At 39.0% G+C, this 21,694-nt stretch overlaps 1 protein-coding gene across 1 annotated transcript in view; it reads left to right on the top strand.

Annotated features, from left to right (window-relative positions):
• The window catches only part of TTC29 (tetratricopeptide repeat domain 29), a 151,537-nt gene that overhangs the window by 68,141 nt on the left and 61,702 nt on the right, over positions 1-21,694 (top strand). The window contains exon 9 of the mRNA XM_036314703.1: positions 21,463-21,554. Coding sequence (XP_036170596.1) covers positions 21,463-21,554 — 92 coding nt within the window. The remainder of the gene's footprint in view (positions 1-21,462; positions 21,555-21,694) is intronic.

Here is a 21,694-nt window from a genome sequence, read left to right as displayed (position 1 = left end):
TTTAATTCCAATAAGTCATGGATCATATTTGTAAAATGATATATTCTTGGGGTCTCACTAAGTAAATGTAATTAGATGTTATTTATTTTTTCAACTCAATAGATGTAAACAAAGATAAAACCATTTTATATGAGGGCATCTCTAACAAAGAATGATTTGTTTGTAATCATTTGTTTGGGGGGAATGATCCTTGTAGCTATTCCCATTTAGTTCCTTTCTCTATTTAGAATGTTACCTTCTCCCTTAAAAGTCACTCCATTCTTGATATTGATGGACTCTTTATTAAAATGACTAGAGGCCCGGTGCACAGATTCATGCACAATGAAAGGAAATTAATTAGAAGGTAGCCAGCAGGGCGGGACTGGGCAAGACGGGCTGGACACACCCTGGAGCCAACCTCCCACAGTCCCTCCCCAGCCGGCTGCACCTGGGGCAGCACTGGGTCTCAAAGGGCATCTGTGAAGTGAGCGGGGTCCCTCCAGCAGGTGGGGTCCCTTGGCCTGGCCTGTGGGGATTGGGCTGAAACCGACATCCCCCAAGGGGTCCTGGAGTATGAGAGGGCATTCTGCAAAGTTGCTGTCGCTCGGCTGCTCCTGCATTGAGCATCTGCCCCCTGCTGGTCAGTGCGTGTCATATCTACTGGCCGGTCGGCTAGTCACTTGGCTTTTTATATACAAAGATAATCTAGCTGACATGCAGATGCTTTGGTAGATTCCACAGTAATGTTCATAAAACAAGTTTTTCTTTTGGCCCCTTTTATAAGCAGAGACTTTTATCTACCGCTGAAGCCATTATGCAAACAGAATAAATTGGTATTTCATATTTAAAGAAAAAAATCCAGCACACTGAAAGAAAAACGATTTGAATTTCTACTTCCTTGTCTTCAAAGAACAGTAAAAGAGATACATTCTTGACTCAAGGCAACATTAATTTTTTTAAATCCTCACTTCCATTTAAATTTTTTTTCAATTTGTCATTCTCTAGGATATTCTGAAGCCTGTATGTTTCTTCATGCCACTCCCTAAACACCAAAGTTTCTCGTTTATTCCACTCACATATTAACCACTCCTCTCCCTTCCCTCTTTCCTTCTGCCTTCTCTTCTCTCTCAGGTAAAGAAATTGTGGCTCTTTTCAGCAGGCCGTTTGTATCCTTACATCCCTATTCTCCCCCCAAATTTATAACTCACTTAAAAAATAGGATTTATGGCCCTAACTGGTTTGGCTCAGTGGATAGAGCGTTGGCCTGTGGACTGAAAGGTCCCAGGTTCGATTCCAGTCAAGGGCCAGTAGGGGGTGTGCAGGAGGCAGCTAATCCATGTTTCTAACTCTCTATCTTTCTCCCTTCCTCTCTGTAAAAAATCAATAAAATATATTTTTTTAAAAATAGGATTTAGTCAAAAAAGGAATTTGAGTTATTTACTTATTTAAAGATCAGAACTATTCACTTCTCATGCAATAGAAGTTGTCTTTACTTGCCAATTAGAAACCAGTACCTAAAATTGACCCTTCTGCTCCTGTTTAATGGCCTCAGTGCCTGAGGGGGACTCCGATGCTGGCACAGAGGAAACGGTGGACTCCTTCTCCCTGAAGACCGCTGGTTACCATTGCCCCAAACATGCAGACAGTCCTGCCTGCGGCCAGCTTGCCTCCTATGCTGTGCAGTTCATCCCCAGCTTCCGGCGCAGGTTAGAGGGCTCTCCACTCCACTGGGGACGATTCAGGTGTAAGCTTGGGGTCGCAGCAGTCATTTTCTACTTCACCCCAGAGTATTCATCTGCCTCATTCTTGTGTCCTATGACCCACTCAGGCGGTCTCCTCCAGAATCTAAAAGGAGCAGCTGTTACAGACCCATTTACCCCAATTGTTGCCACACCAACCTCTTTCCTTTAGCATCATATGCCTTCCACACACCCTCACACCAGTGCACAACTAGCACTTACTTCCTTTTCATTCCAAACATTTGCTAAGTAGAGAAATGTTCAAAATATCCGTTATCTGACAAGCAAAAGAAAGATGATAAGATTAGAAAACACACCCATATAAGAAGAAAATAGTCATATTTCCTAATTTTAAAAAATTGATTTATTTCCAAACTGCATAAAGTTACATTACTCAAAATTATAAAGCAATCATCTAAGGCATGGGATAAGCATGAATTCCATATCTGATATTATTTAATACATTTTTGAACAAGTAGACTTACTTGGAAAATAACATTTTAGGTAGTTCATAAAAATGTGTTTTAATAATTTGGTGATTATTAAAATGTAAAATGTCTTAATAATTTGCTACTACTGTCTTTGTATTTAAAGTCATGACCTTTCTAAAATATTAAAACAGATAACCTCCAGTAATAACTAGATATATGTTTCTGGAGCAAAAATTGTTTGTAGACTAGAATATTAGTAAATTGAATGTGGTGTATTTTAAAATTTCCTCATTAATTGAGTTTAGTTCTCGTTATACCTTTTTCTTCTGTTTAATTTTTCTAATTCTTCTCTTTTCAATGTTACAGATTAGAAAAATAGCATGCGTAGGGATTTTTCTTTTGAAATGATGAATACTTAATGGTATCTGTCATATAAATTATAATACTTGTCATTTAAATGATAAAAAATTACAGAAAAAGAAAAAACTCAAGAAAAATGAAAATATGTCCTTTTAAAATAGTAATATGTAATGTAAAAACTTGTAAGATATAGACAGACTTTAATGGAAATAAAGAGATATTTGATGTCAGGAAAGAAAGGGGTCCATGGCCTAAATTAATATAAACACTGATATTCTAGTAGTAAGATGTATTGATTCTTTGACATGTGAAAACTGGTTTTGATCCCTTTGAGACCTAGAATAGCACTTTAACCAAAACTTCATGATTATTATTATTATTCATTATAAAAAGTGCTGCTGGAGTAGCTGTTTACAAAGCTGCTGACATTTTATTTCCAGTCATTCACATTTTTAGAAATAGTGCAAAAAATTCCCAATACTCATTTTGAGAGAAAATAAAGAAAAGGATAGTTACTTTTATTTGGTTCATCCTAAAAGGATAAACTTCAACACACTGAAAATTAAGTACCTAATCAACTACACGGAATAGTAGTGACATATGGAACATAATGTATGTACACTCCTTAAAGTTCAAGGCCTCGCACAAGAAAATGTTCTCCGGAGCAATAAAGCGACCTGCATAGTTCATCAGAAGACTAATTGTGTGACAGACCTAGAGGCAGCGGCTCAGCTGTTAGTGCACGTTGATATAGAGGCCATCGCACCTGCAAGAACCTGGAGATGATTATAAGACTCACATGTTAAACAGCAATAGTATGTGGATCCTACTTTGTCCTTCCAGATTGAGCCAAATTATATTTTCCTCTACCACACAATAGGGGTCACTTCAGAAAGAAAAATGTAATTCGACATCTTAAAAATATCCAAAATATTCTCAAATGTATTTGCTGTGTAGACAGTTACTTGATCTTCAGTGAACAGCTATATGGATATTAGAGCTTATCCTATATAATAAAAGCCTAATATGCTAAGTGTCCAGTCATCTGGTCGGCCATTCAACCAATCAACGTGTAATATGCTAATGATATGCTAAGGCTGCTCAATTGCTTGCTATGACGTGCACTGACCACCAGGGGGAAGATGCTCCAACCAGTAGGTGAGCTTGGTGCTGGGGTCCAGTCAATTGGGACTGAGTGAGATGGGCTGGACACACCCTGGAGCCCTCCTACTGTCCCTCTCCAGCTGGCCAACCTCCCACATCCCTCCCCTGCCCTGATCATGCACCAATGGGGTCCCTTGGCCTGACCTGCACCCTCTCGCAATCCAGGACCACTCAGGAGATGTCAGAGAGCCGGTTTCGGCCTGATCCCACAGGCTAGGCACAGGAACCCCACTGGTGCACAAATTTGTGCACCGGGCCTCTAGTTCAGTATAATTAGTGTTCAATAAAAATAACTTATAATAGACTTTAAAATAACATTAATGCTACACTCCTAGTATTCAATTGTGTATTTAGAGCACTATTTTACCCAATAATTTCAGTTTCACTTAATAAACATAAAATTTTAGTCAATAACTAATAAACTAAACTTGCTCTATATTAAATCTGCATTTGTCCTATGAATGTCCTCTATACACCCTCCTTTTCCCCTAAATGATAATGACGATGGCCATGATAGAGAAAGAGAAGGAAGGTGACAAAGAAACCAAACAACCCACAAAATGGTGTTCAGCTCCTGAATAATCAAGAGTTGATTACATAAATGTAGGTAACAGTTTTTATTTGTGGGTATTTTAAAGGAGAACATTAATATTCTTTTATATAAAAGCATAATTTAGAGGTATGGAAGGTTAGCAAGGATGTGAGACAACAGGAAGTGCAGTTAGAGGTGGAAGCTGGGGTAGAAAGTGAAGGGATGGGTGAGATTCAGGATGATTAACCCATGGAAAGCCAGTCCCACACTGCAGAGAAACTCTTTAGCAACACATCAGAGAGGGGAAAGGGAGCAGAGTGGGGAGGAAGGATGAAAGAGACAGATTTATTAAAAACAACTGATAAAAACTTACTGACCAATGATTAACGTGTATCTTGCTCTAAAGAGTTTGAGTAACTCAATCCATGTGTTAGAGTTTCAAAGTAAATAACAGTATAACTTACTCACAAAATCTTTTTCATTGTAGTCTTAATGTGTTTTTACAGTTTGTACTTAAAAACAATATTCAGATATTTTTTTGCAAAGCTTATAAGGCATTCTTTGAGTTTCTGTAAAAGCGTGGGCCATGAGAGGTGAAGTTTTGGACTATTAGACTAACAACCGTGATGTCTTGGTTTGGGTTTCTCCAGTAGCAGACTTCGAGATGTGGCTTTGAGCACAAGTAGTTTATCTGGGAGGGGTTCCACCGGTGAGTTACTACTGTGGGAAAATGGAACTCAGTCCTGCTGGACACTGAGAGCCAGTGTAGAAACCAGCCAATTACCCCAGTAAAGGGACAAGGGAGCTGGGGTATTTATTTGCCCACCAGTTCCCATCCTTCATCGGTTGAGAGCTGCTTCCAGGGACACTCATTCTCCAGCAATTCTAGTGTACCATGAGCCCAGCCATTGGGCAGACAGCAGCCTTTGGCTGGCTGTGGTCTTCCCTCTAACCTTGGATTTATAGACCTCCCACCACCACTACTCACCCCAGTCAATCTCTAGGAAAGGTTCCCTAAACAAGCTAAGCCAATCAGGTTGCTTGCCTGGTAATTTTGTCTTTTCAAATCAGAGCCAGTCCTCTTTGGTGAGGTTGGCCTGGAGCCTCCAGAGCCATGAAGGACCGTGGGAAAATAAAGCTTACACACAGAAACCGAGATGAGAAATGGAGAGAGCAATTCCTAGTGGCATTGAGTCCCTAGTTTATCCTTTTGCCTAAATTAGATTGGGGTGGTCTTTGTCCAGTGAAATCAACTGAGCCCTAACTGATAGAGAATCATCACCAGGAGCAACAATAGCAACCACTGTGTCTTTGTGTGCTATGTGCCTAGAACAGTACCAACTTTATCATTTACATGTTTCATCCCATTAATACTCACAAGAACCCTAAGAGACAGATATGATTAGTATTTTCTACTTACCCTCACTCCCATTTCACAGATGAAGACCGAGGCTTAGATTAAGTAACCCGTCTCTTCTTGCTCCCAATGCAAATTTACTCTCTGCCAGAAACAATTAGGAAATGCAAGGGAACATGCATAAACAGTACTGTTAGTTTGATTTTAAATTGAAAAATCTGGTAGGGCAGAATGCTTATATTTTTGGGGTAAAATGAAGTAGAGGAAGGGAAATAGGGCCCTTCCCTTAGATTTCAATTCTCTGTTACCGACTTAAACATTATCATGGGTTAATAGAGTGGTTAAGAACATGGCCCCTGGTTTCTAATCCTGTGACCTTGTGTGCCTCGGTTTACTTAATCTCCCTTGTGCCTTGGTTTCCTTATTGACAGCATAAGGATTATACTAGTACCTAATTTATGGGTAATTTTGAGGATTAAATGGATTAATATGAAGAAAGTATTTGGAACTATATCTGGCATACTCTACTGTCTCAATAAATACTGGTGAATATTATAGAACAGTAAAAGTATAATTTGCTTATGGATTATGTTATTCCTGCTACCACTACTGTCTTACCAGATCAGAGACAAATCTCGTAGGATCCTGCTTTGTAAAATGAAGATGCTATTTATTAATATAGCATGTTGATAAAAATTCCAATAGAACAGTAAAGAGATAATGGTTTATTGGTCCTTATTATTGTACTGCAAATGATTTAACTATACATTTCCCCTAAATTTAATTAAACATATTCATTTTCCCTATGAGCTTATATTAGCTTACAGCAGAGTGACTATTTATTATGTTCATTTTATATGTTTATAATATCATAGATATTACAAAAATAAACATTTCCTTTTGAAATATTATGTAAATGAACATTAATATTTGTTACAATGTTGCAAAGCCAAAATTACTTTTTAATTGTTTATTTTAATAGATTATATGGGAATGGAAAAGTACTACCCAGGCAAACACTATGATCTTCAAATTAATTTTGAAAGTACCAGAAAAGACCACCAAATTGGGAGTCAGACATCCTAGGTTCCAGTTCTGGTTCTGGTTTTGTCACCAAGTTCTTTGGCCTGGATAAGTCATTAAGCTTTGTTCAGCTTCCTCAACGACATTGTGGCAGGACACAATTGTTGTAATATTGGTCGACAGTAGGGCAGGTGGTACCAAAAGGAGCTAGAACTTGAGCCCATCTATGTGGTGGTATTGTTAGGCACCATCTTGGCACTGAGGTGGGAGGGGCCAGATAAGAGTGCTGCCTCTGAAATCAGGCGACCTGGGTTCATGTCCTTACGACTTGTATGACCTTGGCCTAGCAGCTTCATCTTTATGTACCTGTTTCCTTACCTTTAAAAAGAGATAAGAATAAATATTAATGCCTACTCATGGGATGTTGGGAAAATTAAAATAGTTGATGGGTAGTCTTAAGAATAATCTGTGACTTATTTATTCAGCACATAGTTTTGGAGCACCTATTACCAAGCCCTGTTCTAGACACTTGGCTTATCAGCAATAGCAAACCAGAGATCTCTGTTGTCCTGAAGGTTCCATCCCATTTGAAAAAGATGGTAATGAAAATTAAATGTAATAAACAAGTGAATGAGATAGTATGTTAGATAATAATAAGCACTATAGAAAAAAGGAAGAAAATACAACAGAGGAATGCTTCAGGAGTATCAAAGCAAGTGGTGGGGTGAGGATTTTAAATAGGTGATCAGAGAAGGTCTGGTTGAGAATTTGACATTTGAGAAAAGACTGGAAGCAGATGAGAGAGTTAGCCAGGCAGATGTGTGAGGGACACACGTTCTAAGCAGAGGCCATAGTCAGGACCAAAGCCTGATGGCAGCAGTGTCCCCGGGAAGCTTGGGGCCAGCAAGACTGAGGAAGAGCAAAGGGGAGCAGAGCAGGAGGAGCCAGAGTCAAAGAGGGAAGGGGTGGTGGCCTAAACCAGTTTGGCTCAGTGGATAGAGCATCGGCCTGCAGACTGAAAGGTCCCAGGTTTGATTCCAGTCAAGTGCATGTACCTTGGTTGTGGGCACATCCCCAGTAGGAGGTGTGCAGGAGGCAGCTGATCGATGTTTCTCTCTCATCGATGTTTCCAACTCTCTATCCTTCTCCCTTCCTCTCTGTAAAAATATCAATAAAAATATATTTTTTTAAAAAAAGGAGAAAAGGGGTGGGATCCTGGAAGCCTTGCTGGCCATTGTGAAGCCAGGCGTTTTCTCCTGAGTGGAAATGGGATCATTGTAGGCAAATGAATGTCAGAATAAATACTCAGTATTGACTATTATAATTAGGCCACAGACTGAAAAAATAGCAACTGGTAATAGGCAAAGCTGTATCTGGGCAAACATGAAGTTAACATCTAGACTGGCAGATGTCAGTGTGCAGTAGGCGCTCCTGTAGATGTTTAGGGGCTGGCTTCCAGGAACTGTGAAGCATTACACTGTGAGTGAAGGTCTAGGTCAGCATAGACATGCTTGCTGTAATCCAGCAGCAGGAGTCACAAACCAATAAACCCAGTTCAGGTTCTTTCTCCTCCTCCAACTCTAGGACTGTGTGTTCTGGAGCAAGTCACTCAACCTCTCTGCACTTCATTTTTCTCATTTGTACAGTGGAAATATTGTGAAGATTAAATGCACCATAAATGTAAATACTTGCACATGTGGATTTTGCTCAATACATGGTAGTAACCACCATAGGCAAGTGACAAGCACAAAGCCACAGGCTGGAGATCAGGAGTAGGACTCCTAATGTGAGCATATTGATGGCAGCAAGGTAGGTCTCCAGACTTTCAATAAGTAGGGATCAGATCAGGTATCAAGACAGAGACTCAATCAAGAAGAACAAGACTGGGACACAGCTCATGAGAACAGGGCTAGGACACATGGTGGGGGCTTGGTCTAAACAGACATGGTAAGAGCCAGGTCACCATAACAGAGGTTGAGATCAGAATATAATCTACACACACTGATGTGATACCAAGCTTCTACCCTGGCACGTCGGGGACAGACGTGGTCCTGGGGACCGGAGCAGGGCGACACTGCTCAATGAAGGGACCCCGGCTGGGAGGATGGCTGAGCTTAGGAAGCAGGGCCACTAGCAAGGGATTCCAGATATGATCTCCACCAGTCCTTTGGGCTCTATAATCTCCATTTCTAAGTATTGGTAATAATTTGAAAACGCCAAAGATAATATCCTACTTTATGCTATCAAACCTAAAGCTTACTATAAGAACGGTAGCAGCAATTTGTTTTGCCTTTTTATTTTCAGCTCATATGTTATTTCAGAGCCGATCAAAGGCATTGGTTGCAAAGTAGAGAATAAATCACACTTCTAAATAAACCACTAAAGAGTGTTAAATTGATTTAAGTGATTTTAGGAATATTAATATTTAAAACATCTGTGTCCCAAGTCTCTTTATGACTACCTATAGCAATAATAACTACCATTTCATTCTACCATTCTTCATTTTATAATATTACATAGTAAACTGTGGGAAAACATTATTTTTTAGCCCCAGAACAGAAGTATAAGATTTCAGTTGTTTATTTAGGTTCAAATATCTTGAATTTTATTCAATCAATAAAAGTATACTCGATTAATGCCTTCATTTTATCCTTTGCCTAGGTTGAGGTGAATAGAGTGCAGTGTCTGCTTTTTATTATTTAAAAAACTTTGCCTTTCAGTCACATTTCTTTGCATTAAATTTGATTTTAAGCTGCATGTATTTCAGGATTAGTCCCAGTCTGGAGAAATTTTCTAGCTTCACAATTTTGCATCTTTGGCTTATCTTCAAATATTCTTAAAATTGCATATAAGAATCTCCTAGATTTTTATTAATACACGGGGGAAGAAAAGGAAGCCTCAGTGTTCAAGAGGGTCTGGGCACCGAGGGTTCCACGCATCCACTTTGGTGTCAGAGGCACCCAGGCTGCCCGGTTGGACAGCCAGCTGTGTGAGTGGTGAAAGCAAGCAGACATCTGGATCCCAGTGCACGCGTTCCAAGGCATTTCTGAACTGCTCATGCATTCATACTTACCCAAGTCCGCAGCCTTGCCCGGGGCTTGCTCCTCAGTTTCCTCTCCTCCTCAGCCTGTCTCCATCTTTTTCCGCACTTCAGCAACCTCCCTTTTCCTTTCCAAGTTGCCTCCATCTGCTCATGTGTCAGCATGGCTCTCCTGCCACACAGCTCACTGAGGAATCCATCCCGTGCCTGTCACCGCTCAGCGCTCTGTGCCACACTGGCTTGTTTTGTCAATAACCATTTATTTGTTGCTGGAACAGTAGCAGCCATTACATCTGACCTCCCTGTTTCATCAATTATGGATAGATTATTGGATGTGAACATCTGCAAAAGCTTGCTGTTGGACTCACCTCCTGCCTGGGATTAGATAAAGTACTAAACTGTTGTTTATTGTCAGGCCAAAACTCTACTGGGAAGGCAGGGAATTCCAAGAGTGGCAGAGCCCCATCAGAAGTATCAGAAATCGTTTCATATTGCCACCGTTTCCCCGAAGATTCCGGCCACTCATTATTCACACGTATTACTAGCTGGTATAACCTACTTGATAAAAGCTCTTGGCAGGCGTCACATTTCCACTCATTGTCTCATCTGTCAGAATGGAAATGACTCATAACTTGCTTTCTTGTCTCTTTTATCACGGTGAAAGGGTAATAGACAAAGCTTCCTCTGCATGCAAGCATTCGGGGAAGATTCAAGAAATGTGTTCGCATAGCCGGATAGGAAATCATTACATCATGGATCTAAATCAGGGTTTACCGAGTTTACCAGAATAATGGCTTGTGGTGGAAAGGTTATCAAATTGTGCAGAGAGAATATGCTCCAAATGTTTTTCAGGGCTCTCATAGATTTCTGAGAAGGGGAAAGAAAATGGAATTTTATGGAAGTCTGCCTTAAATGAGGGAGAAATCTAGTAAAAGGGATTATGAGTAGAAGCTGGCTCTCCTGCCAAGGGAAAGACGAATCTCCTAGTGGTAATTGGTTCATGAAGAAATAGAGAAATATTCACAGTATTAGTGTTTATTAAAACCATCTAGGAAGTCACTCACTGATAGAAACCACTCATTGGTTTGGTCCCATAGAGCCATAAACCATGTTGTTCAGAGGTCAAGTGGAAGAAGGCTGCTACGGTGGCCACTTTGGGGAAGGCCGAGGAACTTGGCTTGTCACCACGCTAGTGACTTTTCACGGTTTACTTCTCTGTCTTAACTCCTTACTTATCAAAGTAGAAACTACATTAGTCTTTCATCATTCTAGATGAAAACAAAGAGAAAAAGGTATTTTGTATTCCCTCCACAGATTGGAAGAATTATTCCTCAAGATACCATGGCTACTTAACATGATGTCAGCCTCTGATCTTCCTGTGCTCACTGAGCATGAGGCCACGCGCACTCATAATGGGGAAACACATTCATTAGAGAATGCGACTAGATGAAACAAGCACACATTTACATAGGGGCTCTATGTTATTTTGAAAAATCATTTAAATCCTCCTTTGGGAATCTGGCTTGTTTTCTGATACTTGAACTCTCCAGAACTGGCTATTAACTGAAAATTTTCATATAGTTTCCATTTACCATAGTTATAAAGTTATTTTTTAATAAAGGGAGATGTAATGTAAAACATTATGAAATATGATATAAATATATAATAAGGTGTAATATATTATGTAAATATATTAATATCTATAATAATAAAAGTATAATATGCTAATTAGACCGAACGTCCTTCTGGAGTCCTTCCAGAGGACCTTCTGGACGAAGCCAGGATGCAAGGGAAACCTGGGTCCTGGGTGCCTGCCAGCAGCTGGAGGGAAGCCCGGGTCCTGGATGCCTGCCAGCGGCTGGAGGGAAGCCCGGGTCCCGCGTGCCAGAGGGAAGCTGGTGCCGGCAGCCGGGGGAAGGAAGACCTACTCTTGCACAAATTTCATGCATCAGGCCTCTATTTATATAATAATTTACATAAGAGCTTATTCTTCTTTAAGCCAATTAAATAGTTATATATAATATAATTACTATAATATAGCATATAAAATATCATGAAATCCACATTAATGTTTCTGCAAGTACTTCACTACCAGTACTTTGCAAAGGCTCTACCATATTTATTCAACAATTGTCAACTTTAGCATAAGACTAGGAGTTAGGGGTATAATGGAGAACAAAACAGAAATAGTTCCTGTCTTTACAGTACTTATGATATAATTGGAGAGAGACAAATATTAATAAGTAGATATATTAATGCTGTGGTAAGTGCTACAATAGCACAAAAAAGTGATGTGTGTGTGTGTGTGTGTGTGTGTACCCAAGCACTGAAAGAGTCGGGTGTGAAATCCAATGCGGGCAGAAGGATGTGGAGATGGAGAGAAGTGAGCTCATTCCTGAGAGTGGAAGGCCTGCATGACACAGTCCAGCAGGACAGTGATGTTGACATTTCTGCCCTGAAAAAAGAGTAACAATACCTAGTTGGTCAAATTAGATTTGGTGGGCATATCATCTGATTCATTTTGCCAGCGCTCTCTTTGGTCTCCATAAATAACAGAGAACTGAAATTACTTTCAGTGTCATCATGGGTATAATGGAATTATTGTTCACACTCACTTATCATCATGTAAACATAGCCAAGTGGAGATTGATCATTTCTCAGCTTAAAAATATACACAAACTTCCTCCCCACCCCCACCGCTTTATATAATCTGTGTCTACTGGCCTGTTGCCATGGAAAGAATCAACCTGTAGTCTCTCACTGATTAACATAGAGGAGGAAATGGCTTGACGTTATTTACTTGCCACTTTAGCTCTAGAGAACCCTTTTATGTCTCAGTACTTCTCAGTTTTATTCTTTGGGTATAAGAAAGAGATTCGTTCAGATTACGGCAAGTAAGGGAATTGATTGTAAAGATTCCTGTGGCAATGAGAGAGACCCTATCCGAGGAATACCCAGGATCAGCAGGCCTCCCAGACCGAAGATTTGGGGGAACTGGAGAACCCCTAGGAGACAGGGGCTGAATTTTCTCATTATCCCCTCAGCAGCAGCCGTCGGTTTGATTCATTCTATTGACACAACTCGGTCACTGTCTTGGTGTTCACTTATCTCTGAGCACCTTCTCACTCCGGCCATCACTAACTTCTCAGTGAGTCTGGATTGCCTAAGAGAACATGATTGGGCTAAATAATCACTATAATCTTCCATTGAACAGAACACTTTATATGAGGCCACTGCACAGATTACTGGACTCACTTTCATCCAGGTCCCCCTAGCAATATATAAAACAAAACCCCAAAGGATTTCTATCACAGGAGCTTAAGGGCAGAGAATTTTTCTTCTTAAGGTGCTATAGAATATAACTCACACTATGATTGGGCTGTACAGGATAAATATTTCCACACTTTCAAATTTATAGTATAAAAATAACAACTGAGAATTAGAATAAAAATTCTTCATTAATATGTCCCTCATTAACATAGCACAAAACTGTATCACCAACTTAGGAATTGGCAGTTTTGAGCAATATATTCCAATTTATTATTTAGCAAACTTTTATTTTTAACTATAAGTGAAATTTTATCTTATTATTTTGGAATTTGAGAATCATCTGTACATGGATGGGTAGAGAGTTTTAGGTGAGAGAAGATTATTGGAAAGTTTTTGAAGTATAATACTATCCTTATAACTTTTGAAAATGCAATACAAACTCCTAGCATGTGAGAAATTAACTAGCAACTCTAATTCAGTTTATGAAATTTAAGGATAACCTTAAATTTTATCAAATTCTTTAAAATTTCAGACTTTAAAAGAAAAATTTGCTAATTTTGAAGAGCACTGGTCATTGCATTTATAATAGCTGCTATTTAATATGAATCAAAACCATTGTAGATTCAGCTCTCTTTGCTATCACCTATTTCATTGTAGGGACTTTAAAAATAAAAAATGTAGCCCTAACCAGTTTGGCTCAGTGGATAGAGCAAATCCACCTGTGGACTAAAGGGTCCCAGGTTCAATTCTGGCAGGGGGCACATGCCTGGGTTGCGGGCTTGGTCCAACATGCAGGAGGCAACCAATCAATGATTCCCTCTCATCAGTGATGTTTCTATCTCTCTTCCTCTCCCTTCCTCTCTGAAATCAATAAAAATATATTTAAAAAAAAAATAAAATGTAGGTCATTAAGATGATACAAGATTGTTCAAATGAGGGGGTAGCATAAAAATAACATTTCAACTGAATAAAATGAGTCATCATTAAAAAAATTTTTTTAATATAAATTTCCTGGGATTTTAAAGCCAAAGATACATGATTGAAAATAATAAGGGCATATATTGAATTACTAAATATATCAATGGAGAGTCCTAAAGTCAAAGTCATATTTTTGGAAGAGAAAATTCTAGATCATTTTGTCCCACCCCATTGTCTTGCAGACTTGGAAACCGAAGCTCAAGGTAACCAAGTTACCTATCCAAGATCATACCCTGAGCTCATGGCAGAAGAGAAGCTAGAACTCATATCTTCTAACACTCAGTCCTTTCTGTAGCCCATGTGGCCTTCACTTTATTGCTGGGCGATGTAAGCAGTCCAAATGGTGAGCAATGAATTTCAGGGAGAAAGAGTGCATACTCCAAATGATCAAATAAAAAGTAAAGCTACACTTCCCCTAACTTATAGTTTCAGCAGAATGCAAAATATTTGACTACTTTTGTGTATTATAGTTTATGGAGCTGCATGCTTGATGGCCTTAGTGTTGATTCCATATAACATATTTGTAGGGAAGGATTATGTGTTTATTGCATGACAGATACTGTGCGCTTGCACAAAGTGTTTAAGAGACTTTAAGTGATGTGAGACCAGCCCTGTCTGCTCCGTTTTTATCATCTTCCACCATTGCCTACTGCTGGCTCCAGGAGACGCTCTGACTGCTGGTGCTGCCCAGTCTGGTCCTCAGCCTGTTACTGCAGTGCTTGTCAGAAATCATTAGCCATCGATTTCTTGACTAATGTTGCAGGTGATTGTCTGAATCAGGTTCAGACACTGTAAATGAGGCAGAAACATCCTTTCTGCTCACCAACTGTGAAATGGCTAAAGGGGGTTAGATTGCCAGGAATGAAAATAAATGTATTTCCGATAAGATTTGACAATGATTTCAAGCTCAAGATGGCAACTTGATTTTTATCTCTGCGTTTCTTATCACACAAAAATAAAGCTGTATCATTGCCTTTTTCTCTTCAAAGTAATGCATTGTATTGAGCCCAGTGTGGAGCTTTCATTACGACGAGGCACAATTTGGAGTTTGTGTAGGGGATATATAACCACATGTGCGTTGTGCCGCCTTTCAATGTGAACAAGAAAGAAAGAGGTTAAGAAAATGCACCCCTGGCAATGGACGCATAACTTCTTGTTTACAGACAAATCTAAAGGATGCCCCTTTATGGTTTTTCAGACATATTTTTGTCCAAGTGGGTTTATTTGAGCCCTTCTAGGACTCTTAGACTTGCAGACGAAACTACAAATAAAATGTTCAAATGCAGCTAAACTGTTGGGTCTTTGTTCTCGCTTGTTTCAGAGCATCCCAGATGCCTCTGTAAGTCTGGGGGCTTTGACACGGCAAAGCAGCCATCTTTCAGGATTGGAAGAACTGTCACAGGGAAGGGGAACCAGCTTGTGTTGTCCCACAAAACACAACCTGGCCAGCAGGCAGAGGTTACAGATTTTGCTTCACCTCTGCCCATAGTTTTCTCACGTAACTCTCCAATAGCTGAGTGGCTAGCCTCACAACGAGATAGTTTCCAATTATGGATAATTTTTCAAGAGAAGGCTAGGTCAAGGTTTCTCAATAAAAGCACTATTTACCTTTGCGAGTGGATAAATCTTTATTGTAGGGGCTACGTGTGAATTGTGAGGTATTGAGTAGCATCCTTGGCTTTCACTCCCTGGATGCCATGAGCACCTCTCCCAGTGAGGACAACCTAAAATGTCTCTCGTCATTGCCAGATATCTCCAGGGGGCAAAATTGTCCCCATTTGAGAACTGACAGGTTAGATGTTGGGAAAAGTAAGGATTTGCTTCATTCAAATCCTTAGTGGGGGTACTGTGGGTTTACTTTTTTTTTTATTTTAGTTTTTTTATTGAATTTTAGAGAGGAAGCAAGAGGGAGAGGGAACGAAACATCAATATGAGAGAGCTAAACATTGATTGGCTGCCTCCTGCAAACCCTGTATTGGGGATCAAACCAGGAATCGAACTGGCATCCTTATGGTGCACAGGACAATGCCTAATCAATTAGACCACACTGCCAGGGTGGTACTGTTGATTTTTTAATGAAATGAAAAATACTTCTATTTTTATCATATGTGCTTTCCATTTGTACCCTTATTTAGCTTGTAAGTCTCCTACATATAACTATGTTTCAAACTTTTGTAGGAATGGTGGGGGGAAGGATAGGTAAAGATGCACACATTTTTATATAAATGTCAGGCTTATTATTCTTTACCTTTCAATTTCTCATTAGATTTATAAAAAAAATAACTTACGCAGTTTGGGCAATGATCGCTCTGAGTCAGGGCTGCTTTTGTGCATGTGCCACCTAGACAATCACAGAGGACTGTTTGTAAAAGGACCTTCGTGGGTGCCTTTAAACACCTCATCTTATTGGAAATTCATAACTTCCCTTCAAGGTAGACTTTATTCATTTCCATTTTATACCTGAGGCATTGAGTCACTCGATACATGTCACTCAGCTCCTTAGTAGGTCTGCCTGACTTGAAAGCTTAGGATATTTGGAGAAAATTGGAGCACCCAGAGGGAGATTTGATTAATTATCCCATAAGGCCCTTCCAAAGCCTGGTCTATCCCCTCAGAGTAAAAGTCCCAACTGATTTCAAATATTGAAATAACTAAGAGAGAGCAGAGGGGTGGAGGGTGGTAACTGGAGGAAGGAATATACTGTATATAGGAAAAAATAGCAGAAATATGATGTAAAGGTAAGATTAGAGTTCACTACAAGTTTTACAAAATTTCCACATCAAATGGTCTGGATGCAAGAACTTATTTATATAGTAGTTTCTATGGATTGGATTAGTTTCCTGCAGAGACAATGGTAGATAGAGTCACCAGGCAGAGCACAAGGCCCATTTAAACTTCACGCCACCGATCAGTATTAGTTTGAGTTGTGCATGCTCTAGGTTATGCCATGAGAGAAAGAAAAATATTTCCTCTCCTTTCCCTAGACATGGGAACAACTCTAGATAAAATTTTGAAAACTTGGAATCATGGGAAACAAGGCAGCCAATTGCTGCACCTTGAATGTGGCACATTTTAACCAAGCACATTGAGCTGCCTCAAGAGTAGAAAGACAAAAAAGTCCTGAAAAAGACTACTTTTGTGTGCAGGTAGAATAAATGGATGAAATGGAATGACCAGCCTTACTTTTAGAACAATAATCAAATTCTTTCTTGGTAATCAGAAAGTTAAATTGCACATGGAAAGTCTGTCAGTTAATGTCATCAATTAGAACTTTGATTACTTGGTCCATGTTACTAGACAAAACATTCTATGTATAACCTTTTAAACAAACTTTTATATTGGACATTGTGGCTTCTTTGTACCCAGTAAAGCTTTTTTCCCCTTATTTTATCACTCATTTCTGTCTCCAATCATTTGCTCAAGCTGCCCCTCTTCACTACTGACCCCAGCTCCTATCATTTGTTTAAAATGCAGATTGAGTTTCTCTTTCTAGGTGAAGCCTTTCCCAGTTGTATTTTCTTCAATGTTCCTATGACTAGCTGAAATTCACTTATTTATTTATTTCATTCCAAATCATCTCCTCATCATCTAAATACAGTGTAGCCTGTGTGGGGGCAAGGATTTTCCATTACTCTCTGATGTAGTCTTAGCACCAAGATCAAAGCTTGGAAGATAGAAGCCATTCAGTATTTAATAAGTCAATGTCCTTGGACTAAATTTTCAGTCCTTAATACAGACTTAAAGCACTATACAATTTCAATGTCTGTAAATCTTATTGCCTTATATAGTAAGATCTTTAAGACCAGGGTTATATCTAATATACAGACTTAAAGCACTATACAATTTCAATGTCTGTAAGTCTTATTGCCTTATATAGTAAGATCTTTAAGACCAGGGTTATATCTAATATATATATGTGTGTATATATATAAAAGCCCAAGCAACCATTATGGCTGGTCGCTATGACATGCACTGACCACCAGGGGGCAGATGTTCAATGCAGGAGCTGCCCCTGGTGGTCAGTACACTCCCAAAGCTAACCTCTCACAGCTGGCCAACCTCCCATGGCCCCTCCCCCCCCCCACCTCCCAACTGGACAAGAGGGCCCTATCAGTCCTGATTTCTGGCCAGGCCAAGGGACCCCACTCATGCATGAATTTGTGCACCGGGCCTCTAGTAAAATTTTATATATATATATATATATATATATATATATATATATATATATATAATTTGAATTGAAATAATACATACATTTTACACATATATAATTTTACCTTACAGTTACATCTATTTAGCTAATGGAATGTACTAAAGGAGTTCTTTGTATAACACATTGATCCTGAAGGTTGAGCATTATTAAGAATTCTTAAAGTGATAATGAGAGGAAATGAAAATAGCATATAGTTACCTTTTTTAGTATCAGTGACTTACAAATACCTGACTTTCATATCTGCTGCTATTAATTTTGTTTTTAGGTGGCTGATATAAATTATCTCATTTTAAGAACTTGGATTTTATTTGAAAATATCTTTCCAAGTAAATAAATTTCATTCTAGTGGGAAGATAGAGTTCATTGCAGTGAAATCACTGTCAAACCTTCATCTCCATTATTCACTGAAATCATTGAAACAATTTGATCCACTGGTCATGTAGCACTCAGTTTTTATTAGGTATGTGACCTGACTTTTCCAATTTTGGCAACCTCATTATCATGCACAATTTGGTGTTCATTTAAATTTACATTGTAGTATGCTTAATCAGTGTTTTCCTCTGTCTTTTGATAAAGGTTGATTAAGTTAATTGTCTATAAAAATTAAATATATATAATGAATTTTCAATTTAACAAAATTTTTTGTACCTGAGATTCTTTCTTCTTTCTTCTCCTATTTGTGATGCTAGATTTTAATTTTCCAGACCCTGGACTTGTTTCAAGCATATTGCGTGCCAGGGGATAGTCAATCAAGTACAGGGGATCCCTCACATCTCCACACTGCAGCTTATCACTTGAAGTACTCATTGAAAAGGGGTTCTAGTCTTTGTCTAAGGATTCTAGTTGATCAATATTTATTAAAATTTAAATTATACCTTGCCGACTTTAAAAGACACTTGAGGTTGCTTACTATGAGAGCAATATAAGACATCTTTATTTTCAGAATTCATAATCTCACTTTCTCTTTCCACTTACTTTTATGGGTTTTCTTAATTTTCATTTTAACGATGTTCCTTTCTACTCCCTTCAGGTTGAACTATACAATTCACCAATCTTCTGGGTTTTGCCTTGAATTCTCCTTATGATTTCACCTGACTTTACTTTCTCGCAATAGTGCTCATGTTCCTGAGGAACGGGGTCCTTGTTCTTGATTTAGATGAGCTCCTGTACTGCACTTACCAAGGTCCTCAACATAGATTTCCTGTAATTGACTGTTTCCCTATTGGACCAGCGATGACCTGTGTTCTTCCCACTGCCTATGTATTTCCTATTTGTAGGTAAAGGAGATACAGGAACTTTCTCAAACCACAGATACAATTTGAGTCTTTGCCTTGAGGTAGAAAGCTTTCACCAGGAGTCATTCACCAATGGCTGGTTTTTCCCAGAGACTCCCTGTCCTAAGGTTTACAATGTCGCACTCTATATTACCTTACGGTAGCCTCACAACAGCTCTCAGAAGTGGATTTTCTTTTTTACTTCTGAGGAAATTAAGTTTAGGGAGCCTTCCTGGCCCACATATGTTAAGCTTGAAAGAACTGGAACTTGAACCAAGTCTTTTTACTCTATGGTTAGTATTCATTCCAGCATCCATACCACGTCTGGCTCTATAAAGAAGGTTCTATAGAATCAAGTCTGAAGCCAAAACCTAACCCCAGACTGAGCTGTTTTGGGCCCTGCTGCTCCCTGGAAGCATGGCACACTGGTGTGAGATGAGAGCTGTCAACATAGATGCATCTATCTATAGTTACTTGGGCACCTACCCTCTTATCCTTGGACTGAAGAGTCCCACCTCTGAAATAAAATTGGGCACCCCCATATGTTATTGGACTGCTTCAGGGCCTCTGGTGGCCGGAGTGGCACAGTGTAAGCACCGTAAGCCCTGGAGAAACCTGTCTTCAGTCATCACTAATTCCCACAATTGCATCAGGTCTCGAGGGCTGCAAGCATGCTCTCTACTGGTTGAGGTTTCCATGGGTATGATGTAGCACCTGGCACACAGTAACAATATTTGCTGAAAACAAACTATTTTTGACTTAATATAATAGTAAATCTTAAAGCTCTAGAATGTCAAATAAAAATATATGGACCAAAAAAGATACTAGAAAGTTACTTTCTAAATTTTTATACTTGGATTCAATCAGGCCTCATAAATTCACAAAATTTTGGAGTTCTTCCCCTTAATTCAGAAAGGTCTATGTCAAGGCATATCTAACTAAGTCTAGGTGTTGTCAGTATGCAAGACCAAGTGAGAAGAATATTCTCAGGTTTATACAGGTTTATTAAAAGCCTTAACAACGATAGTTAAACACTTGAACTTTGCAGGTTTAGTGGGAATTAAACTGGGTCAACATGTATCAGTAAGTTTTAATATGAGTATCTGCCAAGCACTCACTTGGAAACCCAAATCTTATGAGGTATCCCAATGGCCTTCTCTAAATTATTTCCCAACAATTAACTTTTAGGAAGTAAAGAAGAAGACCAACACTGCCTCTAATACTTAATTCTCTGAGCTGCTGAGTTCAGGCCATGGTCCATGCTCATCTTGGTGTCCTCCCTCATACCGTCTCTCCCAACGCTGTCAAATGATTCTCACTAATTCTTTCTTAGAAAATGTACAAAAAGGATTTCCATAAAGGTCTTTGGAAATTTCCTGTATCCTCCTGTGTGTAATAGGTTGGTTCAAATAACAATGAAGGAAGGAGAAAGAATGGGGGCTTTGTTTTATGTACTTTCCTTCTCTTGGCCATCAAAAGGGGAAAGGAATAAAAAGAAAAATGATGCCATACAGATGATGTCAGCGTTAAATTAAATTAAATTAATATCATGCATTAGACTGTGGCAGCCATAATCTTTTGATTATTGAAGAGATTGTTGGTAATGAAGTACATTTGTAATAAATACTTTTAGTGTATACTGAATACGTGTACAAACTGTGAGAAATGCATCTAATAAAATGATAGATTTAGAAATTGCCTGGCACCTAAATTCATGTTTTTCAAACAGCTATTTATAGAAAGAAAAGTGATATTTAAGCTCCCATAGTAGAATATTATAATCTGCTTTATATTACCTTAGGTAATAGTCCCATATTTTAAAATAATGGTGCAAGCCATTCAATTATTTATTCACACCTAAGTTATATAAATTGGACGATTTTGGATTGTGCAGGAAAAGAATTATTACCATGAAAGTAAGACCTCACTGTCACGGCTTAAAGAGAATGCTGTGAAACAAGTTATACTATAGATAAAAATAAACCAAACCAACATGAATTTTTAATAAACAAAAAATAGTTTATGGAAACATTAAAAACAACTATTAATTTTAATCACTGTGGCTGTGCTGTACGTTTCACATGTGTTTCTCCTCCTGCTAGGACCTCAACACTTACAGTGAGATCTCCACGGAGCTGGAGGATGACCTCAGCCTGGGGAGAGCCTATGAAGCCATAGCCAGAGTCCTGCAGAGGTAAGTTAGCACATCCTTGTCTTCCTGTCACTGTGAATTCACTCAACTGTGAAAGACTTAAATTGTTTGAGGTCTGTCGCTTTCCATTACTGCCTGCTTAAATTTTAAGCAGTGCCCTTCTTAAGTGACCCTTTCATCAG

The sequence above is a fragment of the Myotis myotis genome, unplaced genomic scaffold, assembly GCF_014108235.1.
Source record: "Myotis myotis isolate mMyoMyo1 unplaced genomic scaffold, mMyoMyo1.p scaffold_m19_p_6, whole genome shotgun sequence".
NCBI classification, from domain to species: domain Eukaryota; kingdom Metazoa; phylum Chordata; class Mammalia; order Chiroptera; family Vespertilionidae; genus Myotis; species Myotis myotis.
The sequence above is the reverse complement of the archived record's forward strand: the minus strand, read 5'-3'. Positions and strand labels throughout refer to the sequence as shown.